Below are 18,588 nucleotides of genomic sequence, written 5' to 3' on the forward strand. Positions count from 1 at the left end.
CCTAAATTGGGAAGGAAATCCAGTTATTTCCTTTTACAATCATTTAAATCATTCTGAGGTGTCCATTTGCTTAATAAAATCCCATTTATCTAGAATTACCCTGGAAAAACACTTTCAATACACTAGAGTATTGCTGTACTGTAAGATCCACCTGGTAATTCCTGCTTTTCCACAGCAGCAAGATTCTTTCCCATGTTGCAAAATACAAAAGTGACCCTACTGAAACGCTGTACTAACACTCCTAAGCACAAGCACTAAAAATACAAGCAGGGGGTACTGTAGGCACCTTACGGGCTCCAGTCTTACTTACAGCATCCTGCCATAGCATAAGGAAAGTGAGTGTACCAGGTACATTAGGAGACCTCTGTCTAAAGCAAACAAAAACTCCATTTTATCTACCAAGAAAACTGTGTTACAACTGAAGGAATTCAGGAAAAACCTTTCTTGTTTGTTAAAACGTAGTAAATTAAAAGGAAGGTCAGTCTGGTAACTGGTGGAGTTCAGGAAAGCCCGAATCTGTGCGGCAGACACTGCAGACTGAAGCTTTTATTTGCTTACAGGGTTTTCTTCTTAAACATAAAGCATCTCTAAGTTGCCATACTGGAAGATTCTGCTATTCAGATCATGCTTTAACCCGCCGGCTGCAGGGAAAGCCGAAGGAGCTTTATCACGGGCATACAGCTGGTGAATCGGGCTGCAAGGACTAACAAGCCGAGAAGTGACTACGTGGCTGGAACAGTAATAAATATCATTGCAGATGCTACTGCTTCACCTGTGCAAAAAGCCTTCAGCTCTACACAGGGGCTGCAAAATAATCTAATGCTGAGGTCACGGCCATTTAATTTCACTTTTTCACTCCACTGTCTGAAGGAAAGCTCTGGCTGTCCACAAAGCCCAACGGCCTGGCTGAAATACAGAGCCGAGCTCCCACCTCGTGCTCGCAACCCTCGCTGGCTACACAGGGACGAACGTGCCGGCACGAGCTGCCGTCAGGAAGAGCTGGAGCTGCAGACGGCAACGGAGCGGAGGCGCTCTCTTAAGCGAGAAGCAAAACTGAGACCGACCCAACTGTTAAAAACTCCCAGCACAATTTATGTAGCAGGACGTTACTCCCTAGCTAACACCAAGGTCCTGCAAGGTGGCCTAAAATGACCCTTTCAGTTCCTGTCCCAGTCAACATTTCTCTTTTACTCTGCTCCCAACTCTGTTATGCAGAGAAGTCACGTAATTATGTTTAGCCGGCTGTGTTTCAGGGGAGGTCAAAATAGTTGGTAGATGAATCAAGCCTGTAAAAACAAATAAAAATAAAAACCAAAAGCCTGGTTTGATGCTATGGAATGAAACCATCAAGAGGCAAAAACTTCATTACTGTGACTAAAACAGGTGTAGGAGGAGTGTGAGCTACCGTTCCCTTTATGTCTTTGCTAGCGATGACACTGGCACCGGGCTGTTTTTAAAAAACAAAGCAACACGATGGAGCAGCAATGCTTCAGGAAGAAAGCAGGGAGGCTTTCCGAGGCTAGAGCGGCCTGGACTTAGGCGCTCTGCTGCCTGACATTACCTACTGAACATCCAGAACAACAAAAAATCTCTCACTTGTGCTTTAAAATAAGACCACGAATAAAAAAAATAAACACGTAAGTAAAAGAATAATAATAAAAGAGAATCCTATTCCTTTCATGACCTATTTTTGCTGCCAAGGTAATGCCCTGGGGCTGCTCCCTGGAGCCAGCCACCCTGGATCACGGCGGGGAGCGTAGGACATTGCTGTCGTGCCGTCAGGAGAGCTGAGTCACGGCTGCCCCCGGAGCTTGGTTTTCGGGAATCGCAGCCCGGCTTATTGGAATCCCTGCCCGAAATCTGACAAAATGGATCAGGCCAAGTGGGACAGGACTTTGGTCCCTCATCTCCAAATCCAATTAATGTACAGATATTAAAAAAAAAAAAAAAAAAAAAAAAAAAGACTCAAAGCCTAGGTAATTTAATTTTGAAATAAAATATATTAAAAAAAAAAAAAAAGCTCAGACTCCAAACCCCATCATTTCTAAATAAAGTACCTTTCATCTCTGAGGTGGAATAGGAAACAGTTTAGCAGAAGTGGGAAGATTAAGAGAACAGCACTGGGTCCACAGAACAATTTTTTGTTTGCTCCACCCTGCCCTTGCTACTGGGTTTGCGTTGCACCTGTGAAATCCCCTCTGTTCCCTACCTATTACGGGAGGAAACCACTTAAGGCAGAGAGCAACCAGCACTTGGCACCAAAGGGCAAATTCAGCAGCCACATGTTGCTTCTCTGGAGGACTCTGCGCCCTCCTTTGCAGAACAAGCCTCAGCCTGTTGAACACGTCCCTATCGCAGGGTGCCGCTTTTGAATTCTTCCGATGAACAGACGGGTTTCGATCTATCTGCTCAGAAGGAGCTAGAGGAAGCCCAGGGACTTCAGAGACCTGTTCAAGGAAAGGCCGTTTCGTGTGTGCACTGACTGCTGGCCAACACGCTGAGACTGTTACAGCTTCTGGAAAACCCACACTATTAGTGATTTTCCCAACACTTCCTTCCCTATGGTGCATTTTTCGCCCCCAAAAAAAATTCAGAGGAAAAATTGCTGCCAAACGCAGCCTGCAGAAGCTTGTACCTGCTCTCTGTTCAGGTGAACAAGGAAGATTTTGCTGAAGAAATGCCCCTCTTTTCTCATTTGAAATGCCCTGATTTTCTCCCCACATCTAAAACAACCCTAAAGTGTTTACCAGACTGGACAACTGGGAAATCCAGATTCCCAGCTCACATTGTTAGGGGAGATTCTGTAAGGGAAGAAAAAAGGGGAACACGTTATAAAGTTATTCTTACTCCATCTTCCATGCTTCCCTGATACAAATCTTAAAGGGAGCTGGGAGCTACAGGCCTACGGCTTTTTTTCTCCTTAGCTAATCCCACACTAGAAGACTTATGCTCCCTCCTGATACTACAATCATGCGACTACTCTCTAATCACACTCCCTGACCCCCGGAACAACAGACATGTCCTTTCTGATAGAGATGCACAGCTTTTATTGCACAGCCATGACTGAGAAACCCAGTGTCTTTTAACACCACTGATATATGCTATTACTATGAGATCCCACCACAACACCACAAACTTGACTAGCAGAACTTCTGGCCTGAAAAAGAAAACTTTCTAGGGTGTTTAGCGAAGTACACCATCAGCTGCTTTCTCCAGCAGGAAAGCAGAGAGCATTTACTGAACAGAGCACGCCGGTAACAAGCACCCTGTTGATACTGTGCAATGCCATGGTGGTTTCCTTCTACACAATGAGGCTGCCGGTCTTATCACCAATCAGCCCAACAACCTTGTATAGGCTGTGATCACGCTACTCATGCTGTGATGATGCCTCACCTGGTTACACCCCTGCAGAGATGGGAAAAGCTTCTACGTAAGGCATGGCACTCAAATAACACAGCAGACACAAAAAGCTCCCTTGAAAAGCAAGGAGCTGAGGCTGTTTGCTCCATGCTCTCCTTGAGAACACACGGAGCAGGTAACAGACTGCACTATCTTGGGGCTTCTTCCCCGTGCAACGGAGTTCCAGGTGGGGAGAAGCCTACGCAGTGCGGCTTCTCCAAATCTGCCAGTCGAGAGTGCAAGTACAGTTGCAAGGCAGAGTCCTGTAGCTTACACACAGACTGTACACCAAAGACTGTGTCATTACTTTAGCCCTTCTTTTCTGAATGTAATTTAGAAATTCTACTGAAGTTTTTACCAATATTGAAATTTACCCACCAAAGACACTGTAACACATGACTCAAGCCTGGAATTAGGCTAGATGTAGCCCAAGTTGTCTTCCATTCTCAAAAGAAGTTGGTATTTATTTCCTAATCTGTAGACAGAATGATGCTATGGCCTTGATTCCAAGGCAGCTTTAACCTAATAACAACAACAAAACTGAACCCAATGACAGTGGAGCTGAGAACTCTTCTGCTCAACACAGCACGTGGACAGGTGAGCGTCCACAAATCCCGTAGTGCAATTTAAGTGGTGCTATTGAGAAACCCCCATTCTGCGGTTCCGCTGAACGCGTGGGTCCCCATGAGCGGCAGAGGGAAATGCTTCAATCCCAAGCCTAGCAGTTAAGTCAAATCCACCTTCGCCAGCCATTCAAACCAGACAGCCAGATCGCACCGCGGAGCACCGGCAGCCACCCACTTTGCTGCGGAGACAACAGGAGGATGCTGACAAACTGCTGCACCCACTCAGCAACTGAATATACCTGAACACCTTGGTGTGCTGCCCAAGGACACTTTGAAAATGTCTGTCCGTGTCACTACAGAAGCAAGCCACAGAGAGAAGGGAAGGAAAACCTTGCCCCTAAAATGCAGTTTTCTTGAACAAGGCACTACCTCAAACGAAAGAGGTGGAAATCAGGTTCTCGAGAAAAGACAAATTGTCAAGGCAGCAACATCAACCATCCCAGAGACACTGTGCTGTCCACCTCTGCTAATTATTTAAGATCTCACCAAGCAATAAGCTGAACACTTGTTTTTTTCTTGCTAGGAGGTTGATATTTATTGTAACGTACTTTTTATTTACCTGAATGCTATTTAGAACAATATCTTTTCTTCACACTAAAAAGGTAAAGTCACAAGAAGACTAGTCTCAGTACTCTAAGTAACTGAACAAGCTACTAAGACAAAACCAAAGACTGTTAGAGATGCACAGTTATTTGAAGCTCAATACCTTGAAACTAGGGGAGAAGCAACCTAGGAAACTTTGTCAGATGGCGAAGGCTATAACCTTACCGAATCTCTGTCTTCCATTACCCGCTGGGGTCTGGCAGGAGTGGCTGGGCTTGTGCCTTTCATCCTCTTATACTGGGTGAATAAAATATTCATGGTTGCAAGCAGGACCTCAGATAAATTGTGCCTGATCTACACAAAGGAAATAAAAAAGACAAGACACATTGCAATGAAAAACATGCTGACAGAACTATTACTGTATGATATCAGAAAACCAAGCACTGACAGCTATGCTTGATATTTGCACATATAAACGATCATACAAGTTCAAGGACACCCCTGCCATGACTGTACCATCTGGCAAAAAACGTTATCCAGAGTTTTCAGGCAGACGTGCAATGGCTGACTCTCTATTTTGATAGCAACAGTTCAGATAAAATCCAAAGCCATTACACACAAACTGTCTGTAGGAAAAGTGCCACCTTCCAGTTAAAACACTGTCATTTTGTTGGCAAATGAGAACAGGTGAACAGGTTTTGTGTTCTGGCAAATAACCAAGGAAATATAATGTTGAGGAAATAAAAAAAAAAAATGATGCCATCAGCAGAACTGTTGTTAAACCCAGACACTCAGTGACTTCCAAAGAGCCTTTTTGCTCCACCCTGATCTCATCTTTGTGTTTAGTCACATCCACCACCAACATTCAAAAATTCACTCTGATGCCAGTGACATTCACAATGACCCGATGAGAGGGCTTTTTCCTCTAGAACTCCACAGCTAAGAAAAGCTTCATGTGTATCAAGTATTTTTGCCAAGTAAAGGCTGCTCACTAACCATCCTTTCACTAATTAGCATTATAGAGAACAAGGCAGGAATGTTTGGACAACCTTTATCAATACTAAAGAGCCAAAAAATTTACCAGCAGAGAGACAAAAGATCCCTAGCATCAAACTCTTAGGCCAGTACCAGACAGCAGGCTGCAAAATGTCCGACTCGGAAGAATCAATAAGCTCCAAAAATCATAGGAAAATGTCATTCACTCAAAACCTTTCATCCACTAGTTTACTTTGAAACAACAAAAAACCATGTATTTAAAAATCCTCTTATGGCAGGTGCAAAAATAAATCCCTGAGATACTATGCTGGCCGTAACAGTTTCAGAGAGCATTTGCCTTCATATGCTAATGCCCAAGTACATGAGTACCTCTAATTTGGAAGGAAAGAACCTCAAGACCTAACAAATGCTTGGTGACCCTTAAGAGCATGGAAGAATGAAGCCAGTAGAAAAATTTTTTCAGCGTTCCAAATTCTTGAACTCAAGAAGTTCATAAAGATTCAAATTGCAGACTTCTTCTGCAACATGAAACTAGGACTTCTGGGGAGGGATTCCGATACGCCAAAGAACAAGTGCTAAGGAGATGAAAAGTTGCAAGCCAAGAGTCTATTTGTATAAATGTAAAATAATTTCATCGTATTTCTCATTAACGACTCAAAAAATGATGAGATTACAAGGTTAAGACGAATTTAACACAGCAAAAGTATTTAAGAAACTAAAAATAGGCATTACTTACTTCATCGCTGAAGTTCCTGAAGGCAGCAACTCTCTCTTCCACACAGTCTTGGCTAAGAGGTATAAGCTTTAGGCGTTCAATAATCTTCAAAAAGGAAAGCAGGGTTCAGGGCAGATTATAATCAACATTGTATATACTGTATACTAAAAAAGCATATTTTTGAAATGTTACTGAAATGCTCCCGATTCCATTCATGAGAAAATGTTTCACTGTTATTTATTGGTTTATCTTCTCACTTGGTTGAGTAGCCAGAACGTTTTGTTCAATGGCTACAAGGTGTCTCCAGAAAGATTTTCCTGATTATCAAGCAACAAGAAAGAAACGCTTTTTAAGATTCCTATAGCATTGCAGCACCTTCTAACTCATTAAATATAACTTTTTGTTTTAAGTGATGCTACATGAAACACTCTGGGTTTTCAAGGGCATTAGGAAGTCTGCACTTCAAATGGAAGTCTCACAACTTACATCAAAGGCCCTGTCAATGTGACCGGCATGATACTCATCAAAAAAGGTGATTAAGTCTAGCAGAAGGTAGAACGTGGAGTCAATGGATTTCTTTGCACTTATCCCCTGAGCTTTGTACCTGAAAGACATAAAAAAAGTGTTATTGTGCCAAATGATAACCACTTACAAACACGCACTTGCAATTCCTGAAAGCAGAAACATCAAGCACAAGGACAGAAGGCATCTAACAAAGGACAGCTTTCATTTTTCTTAACCAAAAGACAGGTTTTTCCACAGCTTTAAAAAAATATATATATTTTTACTCACATTTAATTTTCTGTCAAATCCAGGATTTGTTTCTTTTTAAATGTTTACAGTTTCCATATTCATGGGGAAAACAGTGACAGAAACTAGAGGCCTGCAAGGCAAGCGCTGTACGAGCATGTTTAACATGCTGTTCTGCAGCACACAACCCTTAAGCGCAACTGCCTGCTTCGAGCAAAATGTTAAGACTGAAAAATGGATCAGATGCTTCTATGTGCTCCAGTTACTCTTGCTAGGAGATGAGTTGGACGGCAGCAGGCTCTTGCTCGACGTAGCACAACTGGGCCAAGAAGAAGCTCCTTCCTCAAAGTAACAGCATAGCGAGAGCGGTCAAGCGCCCTGCACACCCTGGCCTTGCCGTAACCGCTGCAGAGGAGCAAGCCAGACTAGATAGCCTTTTGGCCTTTTCTGGGGGTTAGTCCCTCTGTTCCTACCAAACATCAGGAGGAGGCACACACGAGGAAAGCTCGCTGCCCAGAGCTGCTCGCTGCATCGCCACGGTCCTGTCTGCAGGACAGGAAACGAAGCGCAGCCCTGTATCATGTTTAACTAGAGGGAAAACGACCCATCAGACCTGCTCTGGCTTTGGATTCTTTAAGGCTTGTAGTTATAAAGGGGAATTGCTGAGCAATAATATTTAGCGCTGGCTCCCAATGATCAAAGCAAGGCCAGAATAATGCCCATTACAGGCTCTGCTGAAGCTTAAATTCCAGCCACAAGTTTAATTCTCCTTGATGTCTGCCACTGCCAATGACTCTTGCTAAGTCACTGTGGCACTAATTTTCACTCCATTTCAGCCTTCGCTAAACAAAGGAAAGGCAGACTGACAAAAGAGGAAAGGCCTCTCACCGAAATCACTGCATTCTTGTATATGTTTTCTCAGTTTTGAAGTGCCTTCAAGCTTGCACGTTTTCCTCTTTTATTCATTCCTGACTAGAGCATTTGAGGGAAAGTGGTAAGACATTTTTCACAGGTACCCAGATTTTGTTCTAATAGAGTACAGAAATTGCCCGTAACAGCCTTTCAGAAGAAGCTTATTCCTAGGCTCGAGCTGCTAATGAATCTTGAGCAGTGACATCTCTCAAACGCATATCCCAGTTAATACACTGACGCTGCCAGTGATATACCTTCCATTTCTATTTCTTTTTGAAACACCACAGTGCGCTCTCTTAAAGAAATAGGTTGTGGAAATGAGATCCTCCATTTACATTCACCATTTATCACCCCTGAGCTTAAATGCTTCCTTTTCGGCCCTTCAGTATTTCATTAAAGTAGCAGTGAAACAAAAGTTTTCGGGCAGCTAACTCCCAACTCTGCCATTACACCTCAGAATTACTGGCTTTGTAGCTCTCTCCTAATACTGTTTCAGTCAAGTAGACTGTGTGCAATGAATCCACACCTTTTGTTTATAGAACAAAGTTTTTTGCTTTAAAAATTATCTAAGACATACAGTACATTATATCTCCTTAAGAGACTGTCTCCCACTTTGCAATTCTGCAGTTCCTTTCCTTGATTCACCTACAGACAAAGCTTCTTGCTTCCGCCAAGTTCACCCAACCGGCAGCTGAAGGTTTCCTTTCTGCTTTGAGTACTGCAAGCCATCGCAGGCAGGAAAGAGTAAATTCCGATCTCTCTTCTGTCTTCCCGAACACATCACTACAGATGCCGTGCTCCAGCCAGCAAAGAAGAAATCAAGTACTCATACCCACTGAGCCGACAGTTCAAGGCAGAGAGCCTTTAACTGGTTCAGGTGAGGTCCACACTAACCACCCAGTGCCTTACCTCTCAGCAATGGAATGGGCCATGTTCTTCAGTCGCTCCTTGTTGGACTGGGGAGTGCCAATCTGGGGAACGATGGGACTGAGGAGTTTGTTCATCAGTTCCAAAACTTTATCTGGATTCTGTTGATATTCAAGTTTCATACAGATAAAAGGAAAATGATGGGACTTGGCATTTTAAACTCGCTGGCAAAGCAAAAAAGGCCTCATCCAGTGGTGCCTAGCGCAACCTGGGAGATGCCTCCCTCCCACAGTCAAGACTGAGTAAAGCATGATAGCTACAGTAAACAACATAATGTCACTGGCTCATATGGGAAAAAAAAATCATACAGCTTTCAGTTTTTCCCTAAAACACCGCTTACTGGCTTATCCCCTTTTATTTCAGCCAGCACATTCCGTGTAAATAACTTCACTGGCCAGAATAACATGGGGCAGCGGCTTCAAAGATCACACTGATCAAGAACCCAGGCTGTCTGAAATCAGCGCAGACTGGATGGCAACCCTTCCCGATCTCCTCGCTGAAACCCCTGCGCACGCAGCCAATGGCTCTGCTCTAAGAACTGCAAAATAATCTACTGGAGTAGAGGCAATTCAGTTTCTGAGATTAAACTTAACTTCCTTATCACAGACAGCACGTTTGAAAGTAAGATGATGAGTCAAGTATGTCTTTATGGTGGTACATAAAAGATACTTACTTACCTTTGCAAGGTCATAGAGTTTTGCAGCTTCTTCAAACAATCCTTTATTTTCTGCTGCAGAAGCCACTTTATTAATAATAGGTTTTGTGTCACTAGTAAACTTGTCTATCACGCCAGGCTAAGGAGACGAGACGAATACGGAAGGAGAGGAAAAAAAATGAAGAGGTCAGAATGCTTAAAAATTCCTGAATATTTTGTCAAGGCAATGAATATTTTACGTTAGATTATGATTACAATGGCCTGTACATTTCTACAGGAACGTGCAAAAGGGCCGTGTTAAAAATAGGAAGAGCTCTTATGAGAGACACTTTCTCCAAAAGGGAGTCAGCGTCGAGACACCTGCTGTTTCTAATTCATTCAAAATGACCCAGATAACAGGTGAAATTCTAAATTATTTTAATTTGCTGACAGTACTTTACAACAGAGAAGAAGAAAACACAGAAGATTTCAGCAGATAACATGCCAGGCTCTCCAGGGCTGCTGCTTGTGTATATTGGCTTGACATGTTGCAAATGAGATCTTAGATGCTGACAAAAGAAAGTGCTGTAAGAATTTTCAAAGAAACAAACATAAGTACAAAATAAAAGGCAGAAAAAAGTCAAAGGTATCTGGAAAGGATCTTACTGTAGCTGAGGACGTAAAAATATAGAACAATTTTTTTTTCAAAATAAAGACAGCAATTGCTGAATTCTAGTTACACACCAGAGAAACACAAGAGCACAACTGCATTTAGAAGAAATTGAGTAAGTCAGGAAAACAAGATTCATCTCTAACAGCAAAACCTAAAAACCATCTCTTTCAATATATCTTACAAAATTGCAAAACGAAAAATAATTGGTGAAGATTACTGAGGAACCCTGTTTTCATGTGTGCAATCTTGTTGCCTTTAAACTGACAGAAAAAAACATCCAAAAGGAAATCCTGCCAGAAAACACAACTTTAATGACAGCAGCAATGATTACAGAATGAGGCTTAATCTTAAAATTAAGACCTGAACGATTCTGGAGTTCTCTTTACGCATAAAGCAAAAGCTGCCTCGGTGAACAGAAGAGCTTTCCAGTTATGCAAAATTTTATACATCTACATGCACTCTCCTCTTTCTAGGTGAAATCTTAAGGCTTCCTCTATCTTCTGACTGTGTCAGCCTGTATTTTAGTTTTAGAATATCACTTTTACAGCAGAAGCAAAATTCACTAAAATAAAAATAGCTGATCTACGATCCAATACGTATCCTCATTTGTATGGAGAGAACAACTCACTTCTGGCTGTGTCTTCAGTCTGTTAGCCCTTGCTCCCTTAACTACAAGGATTTTTAATGGGCTGCAATACATATATCCTCCTTCACTTTGGAGGAGTAATGTCATACAGATCATTTTCACACACACACAAATATATATATAAAGTTAACACCAGAACAATCTCACATACATTTACAGACAAGGCATTTTTGCTAATTTTTACTATATTCAGTTTCCTACTTTAGAAATGAAATTTTGACCTCACTAAAATTACCTGCTGCCCTTTCTTTCTTTAGTTATATTCTCTTTCTACAGGGACATGGTTTGCCCTGCACTTCCTGACCTGCTTTCTTATAGGACAAGTCATAGATTATTCTGTAAAAGGACCTGATGCTTGAAGAACCAACAGGTATTCAAAAAAAGTAATAATTTGGCTGATGAAAAATGAAGAAGAGGTAGACAACCAAGACTATGCCGTAAATCAAGTGTGGTTAGTACTTGCTATATAAAATATACACAAATTATAACTCACCTTTCTACTGCCATCATTTTCCAGCTTTCCAAGAATCATATCAAACTATATGCACACAGATGTAAAGCAGGAAAAAAGAGAGGAAAAAGAGAGATGAATTTTGTATATTTCACAATATACCTAGTACAAAGATGTTGCCATTAGTGTATTACAAACAGGGACCTCTGTAAAAATTACTGCATATAAATAATACCCCAAAAAACCCAATTAAATATCCTAAACACATGGCTATTGCAAGAATTGGAACCTTCCTTCATCTAGGTATGTAACTGAAGCACGATGCAGAATGAGCGTAAACAAATTCTTAAGGCTATCTGGCCTAAGAAAGATTTCAATGAAGAGAGAAATTTCAGTCTAGGTAAGGAAGGTAGAAGATGACCATACATACCTCTCTGCTCTCAATTACTAGTTCACTAACACAACGCAAGAACATATTTTCTCCTTGGCTGTCCTTCTCATTCCTAGAAAAGACAAGGGAGGAGAAAGGTACAGTTTCTCAAACTGAACACTTCCACGATAAGGATAATTAAGGAGTATAACTGGGAGAAAATTTAGACATATCTTGGCTTCTACCTGAGAAAGTAAAAATACTGCAGAGCTTCTCTTGGATCCGTTGATTCAAATTTACGGGTGTAAAGCATCAAAAGTCGTGCAAAATTAAGACGCCTGATGCCAGGGGGATCACCAGCCTCATGGCTTACTGCAATGTCAGAAACAACACTATCAGAGTATCTAATGCCAGGAAACATTGCTCTGATCTTCATCTCAAATTAATCACAGCAATGATCTAGAGCTCTACCGCAACTAAAACAATTAACCTTTAGCAGACTGTACTGATAAATGCTGTTTGTTTGATCAGTTACATACGCCTGCAGGGTCTACAGGGTATTAAAAGGCCTCAGAAGACATTCCCGTATTGTAAGGTAAATGTGCAGGACTTACACAGCTGCGCACTCTGCCCAGAAGATTTCAGGAGCAATTTTAACTCAAACATGACCAAAGCAACATGAACAGCATGACAACGCAAGTGCTCTATCCGAAAGAGAAAAGCGATTGCAGCTTCAAACTGTGCTGTCAAGAACAATACTTGGAAGTAGAGGAACGGCTGCTGATTCACTGCAAAATGTGATTCACCTGAAAAAGCACACACACACACACAGAGCAAGTGAGAGTGGTTTTGCAATCAGACACAGTGGACAACAACTGTCACAATGGATCATTATTATTTATTCAGTGTCAACAGAAATGCACACACTAGACAAATCAAATACCTAACCACACAGCAGTGGCTGATCCGTAATATTTCCATCACAAATATCTCTTGAAAGGCCACAGCATAAAGATGCATTCAGGAAGCGTCAGCAAATAAACTGTTACTTGAAGGAGGCCCTCCTTTCCAGACAATGAGCCCCCAACTCAGACAGCCACAGATTCTCTAAAAACCACAACTTTTTGTCTTCATTTTCACTTACCAAGTGATCCAAGAAATGTTATAAATCTGGACTTCCTAACACAGTGACACCAATGGTAGCTTATTATATCCCTTTTCCACTCAATTTTCATCTGCATGAGAGTGATGTTGCATGCTGGAAGGCTGCAGAGAGTCAAATTCTGTATGTCTTGGATAGTCCAAGTGACCTCACCAATTCTGATTGATCAGAAGATGAAAACAGGAAAAGGGACTCTTAGGCACAGATGTTCCTACAACTTTCCAAAGTGGAAGGGACTATGATTTGTGTGAAAAAGGCCAGTTTGGGTCCCCCAGCAAATTACTTGAAATGGAAATTCATGAGAAACAATGAAAACTCACGCACATGGAGAAAAATCTTTGAAAGCCATGCCTGCGTTATAGAATGGTTGCTTCTCTGTTCTGTACTCCAACTGTGTGAAGTTTTGCTAAAAGAGCTTAGCCTATGTATGGTGAGAGAAAGTAAACCATAACTTAGAATGGATAGAGTACAAATAGCAGCAGTGTTGTTCCCATACAGATGTTCGCTCTCTGGACTGCCGAGTGCACAGACAAGATTTGTTCACCATACCTTATTAAAGTCTGCCCTTACTCTAGGGAAGCAGGCTGCCCATGAACACTCTGAAGATGCCTGCCAGTAAGGAAGAGCTTCAGGGTTTACGTAAGAGGTCCGGTGTTTGTGTAATGACAATCAGAAAACGCACTAAGCAGAAAAGCAGAACCCCAGTAACGTATCTGTGTGGTTTCTTACCATAGTCCTCCAGTAGTTGCTTCTGGAACTGCGATAATGTTAATCGGTCCTGTGGAGAACTCGTGCCATTGTCATCAAAGCACACTTGGTTCAGCTAGAATCGTGTCCAAAAGAACAAGCACAGATATTTCAACTTCATCTTGCCTGAGGGATGCATTCAGAAGATACGCATTGCATGTGAAGGCCCTGCTAGGATCTGACCAACTGACTAGTCACTACTGCTACTCACAACATCAGGTCCACCTATTCCTGGGCAGCAAAGATCTCTAACATAGTACCCAAGGGTCCTTTTGTAACTCTGCATACCAAACTCAACTGCTGGGACTCAGAACACACAATACATAATAATTAAAAATAAGATCTTTTGCAGTCTTAACAGATTATGGATACTTGCCAGTATCTATCCCTACACCCCCACCGAGACTGTGAGAACTTTATGTGCTGGTGACACTGACACTGTTTTTCTCTGTCAACTCTCCTGTCAACATTTCAACCATACACTACCCAGAACTGAAAACTGACAGAGAATCCTCACTTTACTAAACTAATACAGCTTATAAAAACAGCTGGCAAAGACTGATGTTGAATGAGGAACATGACACTTCTTCACAAAAGAGAAGACCACACTGTCCCCAAATTAATACCTCATAGTACAGAGGGTGACAAACTAATCCTAGGACTCAAGCTCTCAAGCTCTCCACTATCTGAAAGTCCTCAGATCGTACACATTACATTGATGGAAAACATCTTGGATTAGGGAGGTTAGCAGAGCAGTGCAGAGACTATGACTTAGTCCTACTTTAAAAAAGCACTTACTTTTAGCCAAAGATAATCTTCTGTTTTATCAGCAACTTCACTCTGGTTATCTGTAATATCACAACGGCCGATAATACAATAAACAGCTCTTTTGTATGGGTCAGTGTTATTCCTCAAAGCTCGTCTATAATGGAGACGTAGCTTATTTTCTGTGGCAGGAGATAGTCTAAGGAAAAAGAATCAAAGATTACCTCGTGGTAAGGAAGGAATTCATGGAAAAAAAAAAGTGAACCCAAACTCTCCCTATATGAGAAAACCTGGATACAAATAATGTAAATAGGTGCATATTCACAGTAAAGGCATTATGAAAGTAAATACTGGAAGATATTTCTTGCACTTGCAAACTAAAAATGTTCATACTATCCGAAAAGACACATCTCACCTGTATTTGGTTTTGCACATGTTAATTTAAATATGGTTAGAACTACGGGAGAACATCTTCAAATGATACTACTGTGGGGAAAATCAGAAGACCATCATTTTAAGAGTGAATTAATATTGCAGTAGGTGAACTATTTGTGTTTGATTCTGTGCAATATCATCATCTCAGAATAATATAGCTCATAAAATCTTTGGAACAATTTGGGCTAGTAAATACTACTCAAGTGAGCAGGTCATTGTACCGTGAAGTCCTTTATGAGAAACGCTGTTTCATCTTTATCATTAAATACGGTCATTATGTTCTTTAGCATTCGATTTCTTCTATTCTCTTTTAAGAATTTTACAGAATCTAATCAATAAAGTGTTCCCCTAGACTAAGATGTTGTTTGTCAACTCTCCAGCCAGATTATATTTTTATAGCTGTAATAAAAACAAAATAAATCAATTATACTGTTTGTAATAGAAACAATGGCACTGCCTTCACTAAGGTTTCTGAAACAATCATAAAATAACGGGCACTGCTAGGTATTCTTTACAAGCCACGTTAGTTTTTAGAAGAATAACATGGTCTGCACCACTTGCTACTATTTTTGATTTTTTCACCTTTATTTTTTAAGGCCTGCAAACATACCCGTTCTTGCTCACGCTTTCACATCTGAGAAGCTCCACTGTATTCAATGCCTCATATGAACAAAAATTGTCATAGGTTGAATTGGGGTAGTGCAGGTTTAAGTCCTGGCACTTATCTGGGTCCTCTGATTTCCTCCCATTTCAGCCAGTACCTTAGAACAGGGTCATTCTTGTGAACGGAGCACAGCTGCAGCCTTTCAGATACGCTGACGTGTTGCAAATGTCTGAATTTGTATATCCTAGGGCATTATCATCCCTCATCTAAAATGCAATGGCTGAGGGTATGTTTACTGAAGTTCTTTGCAAATGGAAAGCTAAACAAGATAACTTAAAATGCCACAGTAGATTTCAGAGCATGCATTAAGATGCACTAACTCAATTGCTTGCAAGCACATAATCAGTATTTTGTACAGTGGCCTCTGTCAAGAAACGGACAGCAAATGCTAGAGGATGAGAATAAGCACAAGAAAGATCTGAGATCAAATGCCTCTAAAGGCCTGTAACAAATGCTACTTGTTTCTATTGTGTGGCATTCTTCGGAAAACAGGCATAGTAAAAAGTGTTCCTCGAAGGACATTCAGCTACAACAAGAAATAACTGGGAAATAAAAAGACATAGGATTTATGACAGCGTACTAAATCTCATCATATGCAATATAATATCATATGCAACATAAATCAGCACCAATGGTAAAAAAGCAAGCTACACCACTATATTATTTTTGAAGTGTGAAATTGCAAATATTTTCAAACAACTCCTTCTCTTTTGAGATTTCTAGACTTCAAAGCTGTAAATTAAAATACACAAACTTCTTAAATTACATGTAAGTAACACAAACAACAGGCAGCCATTACCTCCAAAAGAAGTCTGATTCCTCTAGATGTATACCAAGCCACTTCCTATTTCACTACTCCACAGCAGTTTCCCCTCAAAGATCTTTCCTCCTTCCCAATTACCTTTTATCTTTACTGTGCATGTATTCCTGGAACCAGGTTTTAAACTCTCCCAGCTGGTGCTGTGCTCGCTTCACCACATGCATGGCTGCAGTCAAATCTCCGCAGCGCATGCAGTAGTAAATCAGTGCCCAGACAGGATGGCCTTCCACTTCACCATCCTGAAAGATGAACGGAAAGAAAATACTTAACCTTTCTTAAGCAGCATATTTGACTTATTTTTCTTTATGCATATCAACTGCTTAGTTCATTATTTCTGTCCTTGTATCTATATACTGATTTTGGTGAAATTCTATTTGCATTATAAAAGTCAGAGACTGCAATTTCTATAGCTTAGAACCTCCTAGAACTACTGGCCACCACCAGACTTCTGGGACTAGCTCTGAATTTTGTCTACTACCTTCCCTTTTATTAATAAAAGAATTCTGGAGAAGAAGTATGAGCTCACTACCTAAAACAATTTATACAACACAAAACCATTGGAGGCTTGTTTACTTTCCTGGCTGTACTGGAGCAAACAGGTTTGTGTTATTTTAGCTTGGTCATTGAAGGACATGGATATACCTGGAGACCAGGAACGGGTGCAGGGAGTTTGATGTTCAAGAAACTGCGGACTAATTGGTAGGTCCCAGGAACTCCGCCCAGCTGAGCCTGGTGCAAGTTTCCAAACACTGTCACAAAGGTGTAATTCTTGTAACTGAAAGAAACCACATGAACAGGCTATAACATACTTGCTGGAAAAAAAAATATTTATATATACACATTTTTTTGTTTGGGCAACAAAATTACCCAAAGAGTTATGTTGCTTTAGGAGGATACTGGTATTTGGAAATCTTCAGAGAAACCCCACTTTGATGTCTGTGGTGCACTAGTGCAGGTTCTTCTCATTAGACTCTCAGTAATATACTGAATTCAACTATATAACTGCCAAAAATCCTTCCCCTCCTACTGCATTAACTCTCGGTGCTGTCACAAAAAAAACATTTAAATACTACACGTGTGTTTGCCTCTCCTCTCCCCTGCATTATGGACAAACGTAAACCTTAGAGCCATCATATCATAAGGAAATCGCAGACAAAAAGAGAATTTAGAGACAAACCAACCCGTAAAGGCAGCCATTAATTAAGGCAGGTCTATTCATGTTTAGAGGCAGGAGTCTCAAACTACACTGTAGCAATATTTATATAAACAGCAGGAATAAATTAGCTGAGGTCCTGTTTTTCTCTGCAGCACATCACGGACTAGCGCAGAACAGCTGTGGGCAGCACTAGATTTCCTCACCAGACATGTGAAGGGCTGCTGGTGCATGCAAACACACTAGTATCGGGATCTGCCTTGCCAGTTAGCCAGCTCCTGCTGCGGGTGGAGGGGAGCTAAAGCAAGGTGTGTGGATTAAAGAGAAAGAAAGAAAGAAAGAAAAGTTAAGCCTAAAGGGCCCAGTTTCCAGAGACTGGTGAGGAGGGAGAACAACAGGGACTGTAACTACATTCCTAATTTCAGCTAGCAGCTAGTGGGATTGTGACGATGTAACAAACTGGGTATTCGGAAACTGGGTTACAAGTCTCACTGGCTTGTTGCACATTGCTGTGATAGAAGAACTGGAAACAAGATGCTTGGGATGCATCTTCTCACCCATGAGAAGACAGGCATGCTACTACCAGCCCTGGGTGGTAAGAGTATGAGGAGGGTTGGCGACAACCGTTAGGGGCAAAGAGGAAGCTGTGCCGGAAGGTGAAAACATCTCCTCCCAGTGTACTGTACCGAAACGCAGCACTCCAGCGCTCACTGACAGATCGGCATCTGCGACGAACGCCTACCTGCTATGCTACATCTCTGGTTTGCTTTCCTGCTAACATTGTGTTGGCAGCTATTAGAGGAGAGACACTGCGACACCCAGGTCTGTGAGCACGTGTGCAGTGAATAGGTAACAGAGGCATCCAGAGGATTCAGCTTTGGGCTCTCCTCTCTACAGCCATTCTGTCAGCTCCACGGCCTGCGACCCTGCAAACATCCTTTCCGTCAAGGAGCTTAGGCCCTCGTGATATTTGCCGAGACCAAAAGCAGGCCACTTTTTCCACAGTCTGGAAGTGATCAGTAGATGTTTCAATTACAGTCCCTTGAAATTTTTACAAATGTTTTTCAGCGCAGAAATTGCACGATCAGACTGACTCATTGCTGCAGATTCCTCAACAGTGCTACCCTCACTTCCACCCGGCACTAGCTCCAGGTGATCAGCAGGAGAAAGGAAGCACAGAAGAAGGAGAATCTTTTTGTG

General features: G+C 41.6%; 1 protein-coding gene across 4 annotated transcripts in view; it reads right to left on the reverse strand.

Annotated features, from left to right (window-relative positions):
- Positions 1–18,588, reverse strand: part of NUP93 (nucleoporin 93) — an 84,719-nt gene that overhangs the window by 372 nt on the left and 65,759 nt on the right. For all 4 annotated transcript variants that reach the window (XM_062586578.1, XM_062586579.1, XM_062586581.1 and 1 more), the window contains 13 exons: positions 16,878–17,010; positions 16,317–16,474; positions 14,350–14,515; positions 13,534–13,627; positions 12,257–12,448; positions 11,888–12,014; positions 11,703–11,775; positions 11,315–11,359; positions 9,546–9,662; positions 8,851–8,969; positions 6,766–6,883; positions 6,301–6,384; positions 4,794–4,922 (listed from right to left, as the gene is read on the reverse strand). In XM_062586578.1, the coding sequence (XP_062442562.1) occupies positions 4,794–4,922; positions 6,301–6,384; positions 6,766–6,883; positions 8,851–8,969; positions 9,546–9,662; positions 11,315–11,359; positions 11,703–11,775; positions 11,888–12,014; positions 12,257–12,448; positions 13,534–13,627; positions 14,350–14,515; positions 16,317–16,474; positions 16,878–17,010 (1,555 nt within the window). The remainder of the gene's footprint in view (positions 1–4,793; positions 4,923–6,300; positions 6,385–6,765; positions 6,884–8,850; positions 8,970–9,545; positions 9,663–11,314; positions 11,360–11,702; positions 11,776–11,887; positions 12,015–12,256; positions 12,449–13,533; positions 13,628–14,349; positions 14,516–16,316; positions 16,475–16,877; positions 17,011–18,588) is intronic.

The sequence above is a fragment of the Rhea pennata genome, chromosome 13 (genome assembly GCF_028389875.1).
Source record: "Rhea pennata isolate bPtePen1 chromosome 13, bPtePen1.pri, whole genome shotgun sequence".
In the NCBI taxonomy this organism is placed as follows: Eukaryota; Metazoa; Chordata; class Aves; order Rheiformes; family Rheidae; genus Rhea; species Rhea pennata.